Here is an 8,166-nt window from a genome sequence, read left to right as displayed (position 1 = left end):
GAACAGAGGAGTCTAAAATACAGCTGTGGGTTCTATCTACCTGCCTGCCCGCCCACCCCAAAATCTCTAACGGTCTCGTGGGATTTCTCAACAGGCCGAAGAATAACTTGGCCTGAGGCCCTCCTAAGAAGACCTACAATGACCTCTGACCTCCCCTGCACCACTTCTTTCTATAAAAGGCAGATGGGAAGAGAAATCTCGAGAGACACAGTGAAGGGACTTATTCCTGAAACAGTAGTCAGGTGATTTCTCTCCCATCGATACCAGTGTTCAATCCCTCCCTCTCAATCGGTAACAGAAGAATAGGTTCCCATTTCAATTTCTAAAATATATATACAGAGAGAGAGAGAGAGGTTTGCTGCCCATGTCAACTTAGACTAAAGCATTCCACTTTCATAGCACAGGTTCTCTGTGAATATACAAGCCACTAGCGTCAGTTATAAGCTGTGGGGCACTTCATGTGAACCACACCAGCAGCAGCAGCAGCAACAAGGAACTGAGAGAAAGGAAAAAAGAACATCGTTCCACTAGTGTCTTCAAGGCAGGTTTGACTTCTGCAGGTCAAATGTGTGGGTGGCAACAGATGCCCTGCTGAAAGGCATACCCCAAAGTCTGCCATGCCACCCAAGCAGCCCTGGGAATGCAAAAGCCCTCGGGGTCCTGGACTGTCCGCTTTCCTATCTTGTGCCATTTCCAGGAAGCAAGAATGGTGAAGGAGGGGAGGCTGTGTACACTCAGCATGCAAGGACCGTGTGCTGCAAAGGTGTGCAGACCGGGTATAGGGAGGCTAATGATTACCCGAGAAACACCCAGTGATCCGCTGATCCTTGTTCAGATTTTGGAATTGCTTTCCAGATTTTGGAATTGACATTAAAGACTAGGTAACTGTTGGAAGAGTCATGGGAAGAGAGAAACAGGACAGAGTGATAAGCTGGAAAATGAAAAGCAGCACAGACCATCGACTGCTCACGATTTAAGAAATTTTAAACGTTTCCTTTGTCCCCCTAAGCAAATGTCCCGTTTCTTGATGGCACTGCCACTTTCTCCAGTAATAGCTGGGCTTTGCTTATCCTTTCCCTAGTGGGCATGACATGAGAGTCTTAAAAACGAGCTCTTTGCAAAGGTTCTGTTTAGACACTGCGTGTTCAAGGGCTCTTCCATCCTTTTTTTCTACGGGGTCCTGATGACCCTGCAATGCAGGGCCGTGATGCCCATTTTATGGGGAGAAAGTCTGGGGGGCTGAGTGGTGGTTGCCAGGGCCCACCCACCAACATCACTGCTCCTAACCCACCCACCAGACAGACCCCAGCTTTCAAACAGCTTTGCCAGGTGGGCTCAGAGACTGAGAGTCTCTTAGCTTACATGCCACCCTTTACTGAGAAGCTCTCAGATGGCTGGCCCCAAACTACTCTGGCATGGTTATCCACAACTTCCATTCTACTCCCTGCAATCGACTCTTGCAGTGCAGAAGGATTCTCTCCCCTCCCTTGCCATCCCCAACTCCATGCAGGCCCCCACCACAGCCACTCTGCACACCCTGTCTGCCTACGACAAAGTGAAACTCTTAGGGTCTAGAGGAATTGGCACTGAACAGGCCTGCAATGTGGGGCCACTCAAGCAGTTGAACAAGAGGGACCACCATGAGATTCACAAAGAATCAATGAACTTGAGGCTTTGAAAGAGAGAAATGAGAAAAAGAGCCAGTCTGCAGTTACTAATTAATGGTAGGCAGTGGGACGTGGCACAGGACGACGATGGATACACATTTTTCGAGTAAAATGTACAAAACTCAGCTTTGGGGTCTATTTCAATGGGGCACACACAGAAAAGGGAAGACTGAGCTGGAGTCGGGGAGCCTCAACAGATCCTGGAGACCCCAATGGGGTCTAACGTAGGAGAGTTGATGAGACATGTCTCTGGAATGTTTTCCTGGAAATGACTTCAGGGAGACTAATGATAAGTCACTGTTGACAATCAGTCTGGATGTAGATTTCATCAAATTTCTAATTCATATATTAAAAAAATAATAACACCAAAGAAACCGCAAAGAACAGGAGCCGGCACCAAACCCTGCCATACCTTTGCCTTCGGTCGCGTGGTCTGATTAACCGGTCGAAGATGAACTCCTTTTTTAATCCTATCCATCATCTCTTCAACCGCTTGCCTCTTCAGATCGGTGACTTCCTCAGCTGTTCGGAGAACACACACACGTATCATCAGATCTTATAAAACGACATTTTTATATTGTGTCCTATCGTTGTTGACTTGGAATGCTGGTGCGTTAGGATTATCCGAAGGCCTTTTCCAGAGCCAGAGCCCAACAGTTACCGAAGTTAGTGGGGCTCTCAGGTGGCAGCAGTGTTTGTTGCTGTTGCTGCTGTTTTGCTTTCAAATAAAATATCTGACCAGAAACACAGTTATCAAAAGTTAAGATCATATTTAAGTTAAGATCAATACTGCCTCGGTTATATTAAATATATAAAACATTAAATTAAGACATTAAATGATTAAAACAAATTTTGTTCTGCTAGTCAGACTGTATAGGCCTTTTAGAGCTCTAAAAACTCAACATTGTACCCTTGTCCCAATCAATCATTCATCTTTGCCTCAGAGATGCCTTTCTATCTTACAGTAAGTACATCCTATGTCAACGAATAAGTCCACGGAAGGAAGAGCCATCAAAACATCCACTTAAGAAAGAAAGAGAGGGAAACATAGCTTTTCCTTGTGGGACGAAACCTATAGTCAAAAGATGTACAGCAAAGAGGTAAAACCTATTTTTAAATGACCACGTTTTTTTGAGAAATCACACGAAATATTTAAGCAGACCTTTTCCGAATCCTTTTGAACCACCCTTGTTAAAAGGAGACATGCATTTGTAAATGATTGCACAGTTATGTAAACATGAAAAACGTGTTTCTCTGTGGTCTAACATTTGTGTTATTTAGCTCCCCAAACAATAAAGCTTTTGAGAGGTGTCCGAAGTCGATGGCTGAACTGAGGTGAGCTTCAACCTGCTGAACAGCATCGTGAAAGCGGTCTCTCTCTGCAGGCCAGCTTGACCGAAGAGCAAAGGACTGTTCTGGAATACTTATCCACACCGTGCCGATCTACATCTTGTGCTTAACTCGCTAACTCCTGCATCGCCCTGGAGTCCATTCTGACTCGGGGCGACTGAGGTGTTACCGAACAGAATCCTCTATATGGCTGACATTGTTATAGAAGCAGACTCCAGCACCTTTCTCCCAGGGTGCCACTGGGCAGGTTCAAGCTGCCAATCTTCACGTGAGCAGACAAGTGCCATCCACGTGTGCCACGCCACCCAGGAGTCCTAAGGTCTTGTGTTTCCCTGAATCGAATTCACTCACTCAGCCATCGTATTTAGGTTTACAATTCTCATAAAGACCTTCCAGTGAGCATCTGCAGTGGACGCCACGTCACCTGGCATATGGCGTACAGTCAGGTATCTACCACGCGACTGACTTCTTGCGAAAATCGGACTTTAAATGGCGATTACAATTTTTACTATTTGAGTAGGCGTGATGAAACTCCAAAAGGCTGGCCTCTAAAACAGAAGGTGTGGCAGTTACATAATCCCCTGTCAACTTGCCAAGGGGTGGAGTCTAGCCTGTCAATCAGGTTGCAGCTTGATGATGTCATTTGGAGGCACGATGGAGAAAAATAGCTGACTAGAGGCCAGAGACACACTCTCCCTCTTCTTTGTCTTCCTGTTGACAAGCTACATGGAGCTACACTGATAGAGCCCGAGCCCTGGAGCTGGAAGAGCCATGTGGAGACCCACGCCAGTGCTGAGATGCTTCCACCTCCACCGGATCCACAAAACTTTCCTCCCACTGGCCTATGATCTGCCTGCATTCGGCATCATTACATGGCTGCATGAGTCTAAAAAGGAATTTATGAACTAGTATCGACATATGGGGTAATATCAGACTTATGGACTGGGCTGGGATGTTTTCTTACCGTACAATTGCTCTTTGATATAAAATTCTCTCTTACACACATATGAATGTCTCTGGATTTGTTTCTCTAGTCAACCCAGACTAACATGGAAGGAATCCCAATCACATTCCCAAACTAGTTAGCAGAAGTATCAAGCTTCCTGCTAAGGTCACTTAACTCATCGCGTCCTCTCTCCTGCTACGTGGTCAGACTTCATTCTAATCCCGGGTAGTCATTCCTCTTATAGGAATGCTCATCCTCTAAGCGCTGCAGCCCCACAGGGATGGGATCACTGTGACATCCATTGACCACGTTGTCGTCGTTGTTAGGTGCCAGCAAGTCCATTCTGACTCATAACGAGCCCCGGACAACAGAAAGAAGCACTGCCTAGTGCAGCACAGTGTCAATCCATTTCAAGATTCTTCCTCCTTTTTGTTATCCTTCCGCTTTACCAAGCCGACATCCTTCTCTAGAGACTGGTCTCTCCTGACAGCATGTCACAGAACACGAGATAAAGCCTCCCCATCTTCACTTCTGAAGAGCCTTTGGGCTGTATTTCTGCCAAGACGGCTTTGTCTGTTCTTTTGGCAGTCTGTGGTACTTTCAATTTTGTCCACTAGCACTGTAATCCAAACACATCCATGCTTCTTCCATTCAATCTCCATACAACCAAGATTTTTTGATACCGACTGAGAGAGTTTATGTTTATTGTGCCAACATGGCCAATGAACACATGTGGGATTAATTGAATGATGGAGCGATAAATGGCTTGGCGAGCTTTGCCTCTCTTGTCTCTTGCTCTTTAATCATCAGACCAGTGTGTGGCTGCCTTGCTTGTTCTGTGCCTCAGTTTGCAAGCTACACTACCTGTCGGACACCTAACCCGTGGACTGCGTCGCTGTAATTTGAGGTTCCTTCAAGACCTGCTTTGCCACACTCTTGGAATATACATCTCTTGAGCTGGGGACTGTCGGACCCAGTCTTCTGGCTGACTGTTGGTGATCTGCCTTGCCGTTTGCTGCTTGAGCTTGGATAGCCTGAATTGCTCTACAGAGGACTACCGGGCGGCCCTCAAGACTTGAAGGACTGCCAGTGTCTCACAGCTGTCTCATGGGAGTGAGTTGCACTGAGCCATTTGTACTACTTTATTGATTGTTTGTTTCTTATGTTATATAGCTATCTATATAAATATAAATATATATATAATTACTAGCATTCTGGTTTTGTTTCTCTAGAGAACCCTGTCTCATATACCGACCCTAATTTCAACTGCTGCTAGTCACTGAAACGCTTGGGGAAAAAATTTCTCAGCCAAAATCACATTTTTCAGACCTAGGGGGTCAAAAAGCCAAGCATGGGCACAAAGCAGAAACTCATACCACACCAGGAAAAGAGGAACACAAGAGTGACAGGCTGGCTGACCATGAGCCCGACCATGGCTGCTTCTGCAGACCACTCACACGCACCGAGTAGGGCAATTACGATGGGGAGAATCCACTCATTCAGTCCCTCGTGGACTCACTGACATCTGAATACCAGTCTGCACTACCAAGTGCCTTTGCTGACCCTGCTCCCAATCCAGGGGAAACAAAGCCCAGACCTGCCACTCAAGCACCTGATATGGGATGGAGTTTATTCGTGGGAATTGAAACGGGGGGAGAAAACAAATCTCCAGAAAACATTTAATTTTCCGAAAAGCTGCCATTTTGAGTGAGACCAAGAAGAGCTCAATGCCCCAGGAAGACCGCCTACAAACAGATTAGCGCTCTGTAAGCGCGACCGGAACCCAATTAAAGGCCCCGTACAAAAACTGATTAAGGCAGACAGGTGGAGAATTATGGTCAACACCATTCAAATCTGCGCCGGCATCTAACATAGCAGGAATTTCAAGTAGTCTTTATGCTTGCTTGCCAGAATCATCGTGATAATCAGAGAAGTGCCACTATCAGTATTGTATACAGATTATAAACCAGGCTATAATTTCTCGTCCTTTCCCAAATGTAAATGCTTAATTGGCTTTAGGGAAAAGAAATCACTCTTATCAGCTTCCCTACTCGGGCACAATACAAGGGCGAGGTTAGCTACATGAGCCTCTCGCTCCCTTTCTCTCTCTCTCCCGGACCCTGTTTTGGAACTAGCAAAAAGCAATTCTCTGTGGACTTCCCAACTATTAAGCTGTTCTAATAAATCGGCAAGAATCGCCTACAGAGAGCTCATGGCATGTTTTGTAATTCTTTCTGCAATCACGCAGTCAGTAATTGTCTCACAAAAGCATGTAATCAGAGGGACAATGGAAATATGCAGGATACTGGAGATTAAAGAAAAGGGACAAATGAAGACAACAGGTCTAATGTTACTGAACTGCCTCAAGAAAATAAAATCAAGCGTTCTTTGAGTTCGAGCTTCAAGGCCAGCCTTGGATCAGAAAGCTACACGGAATTAATTGAGGCTTAAACCGAAATTTTAAGACCCACTTGAAAAATAAGTTTCCTTTTAAATGAGAAAAATAAATACATTAAAAGAAGCCACAGATGCAACCATCCTCTTGTGCTCAGAAAGAAGAAGAAGAAAGAAAAAGTCTTTGTTTGACCTGGAAGAAATGAAAAAGGAATATTAAAATTCCACAGGGATTTAGACTCTTGCCCGAATATTCTTTACAAGGCGCTGAAGAATATGTTTTCTCATTATGACGTCGAAGATGTCTCAGGTCAGCTATGGTGCCACACGTTTGATGCAGCACCGACGTCAAAATGTTCAGGAAATTCCCTACCATCATAGCAAAAGCCCACAGAAGGGGGGCTCCCTCCGCCCTTCAGGGGATGATAAGGACCTTTTCTTCTTGACTTCCTTATTTTATTTTTTAGTTAGGACTCGGAGTCCTTTGTACTATGTGCTGGGTCCAACTCACCACACTGCCCATGTGGTGAGAACCAAGGATGCTCAGAGGGTGGCCATGAAGCCGTGCCTAGGACCACTGCCTCCAGTCATAGATGAGCAAGCCGAGTCACAGCGGTCAGCAAAGATGGGCAAACGCAGGGCCTCCGTGTGTGAGCAGCAGCTGGCCTGCCCCAGAACTCCAGAGCTGGCTTCCTGAATGCCCAGGTGTCCAGAGTCTGGCGGTTCCCGTCTAAGCTTGAAGTGGCTGCTGACACTCGGACCTGCCAACGAATTCTAAAATACTCCACAGCCCTTTGCCACAACCCGGCTTTTCCTAGTCCATAACCGCGTCATACAAGTGGCCCCGTACCTCCCTCCCCTGCTCTGAGAAGCGTGCCTGCTCTGCTGTGGAGCCAGAAGGCGGTAGGAGCACTGCGATCAACACCCAGTGGCAGTGAGAACCATCCTGGCGAGTCAGAGGCTGCTACATGCCTGTTCATCAGGGATCGCATAGTGGTTGGTTCATTGCCTCAACAGCTATTTTCCAGTGGGAATTATGAACAAGACCCTCAAGAGAATGGCCTGGCTAGGAAGTGATGCTGGCTCCAGTACTTATCAGGGAGTGTGATTTGTAGGGCGGAGCCTCCAAAATCCCTTGGGCAGCAGAGAATCAGACTTCTCTTGTTCCATCGCTATTTACATTCCCCCAAGCAACAATCCAATGCCCCAGCACCTCAGGGAAATGCTGCCGGTGTCATGAACTGCAGATGAAGCGCAAGGAAAGCCAATGGACACTGATGCTGGGGAGGCTTGTGAGGCTTTCAGATAGGGTTTTTGGTTCTGATTTTTAATTTAGGGGGGGCTGTTGAGATTTCACAAACTGCGAATGGAATCTACTTCCAGGGGGAGAGGGAGGGGGATCATTTCCTTCTGCCTGCCTGCCTGACCCACTAGAAAGACTGACTGTCCCCAAACAAGACGGAAACAGCCAGCATTTAAACGACGGTGTCAGGAGAAGCGGCGTGTACACTAGGGGCTGGGTCATCCTGCCAGTCAGGTCTGAATTCCGCCGTGCCTGGCGGAAAGCAGAATCTGTCCCTAACACCATTGCAGGATAACAAGAGACTGAGGGATGCGGGAGGCAGGCACCGAATCTGCAGGTGAAATCAAACAGCAAGCTCCCTTTGCCCGAGCTATGAAAGAAAACAGCAAGTCCAAGTTTCCCTGCCTAGACACGGGACGCTAAGGGAGCTGACAGGGAGGTGCATGGCCGCCCAGAACTTGTGGGCCATCCAGGAGAGATGTGGTAGGGCACCAAGCCAGGGGGCC

General features: G+C 46.9%; 1 protein-coding gene across 1 annotated transcript in view; it reads right to left on the bottom strand.

The window, feature by feature from the left end:
• The window catches only part of SHTN1 (shootin 1), a 96,969-nt gene that overhangs the window by 29,585 nt on the left and 59,218 nt on the right, over positions 1 to 8,166 (bottom strand). Inside the window, exon 12 of the mRNA XM_004700912.2 lies at positions 2,080 to 2,189. Within this exon, the coding sequence (XP_004700969.1) occupies positions 2,080 to 2,189 (110 nt within the window). The remainder of the gene's footprint in view (positions 1 to 2,079; positions 2,190 to 8,166) is intronic.

The sequence above is a fragment of the Echinops telfairi genome, unplaced genomic scaffold, assembly GCF_000313985.2.
Source record: "Echinops telfairi isolate 266 unplaced genomic scaffold, ASM31398v2 ScPeMD7_70;HRSCAF=299, whole genome shotgun sequence".
NCBI lineage: Eukaryota > Metazoa > Chordata > Mammalia > Afrosoricida > Tenrecidae > Echinops > Echinops telfairi.
The sequence above is the reverse complement of the archived record's forward strand: the minus strand, read 5'-3'. Positions and strand labels throughout refer to the sequence as shown.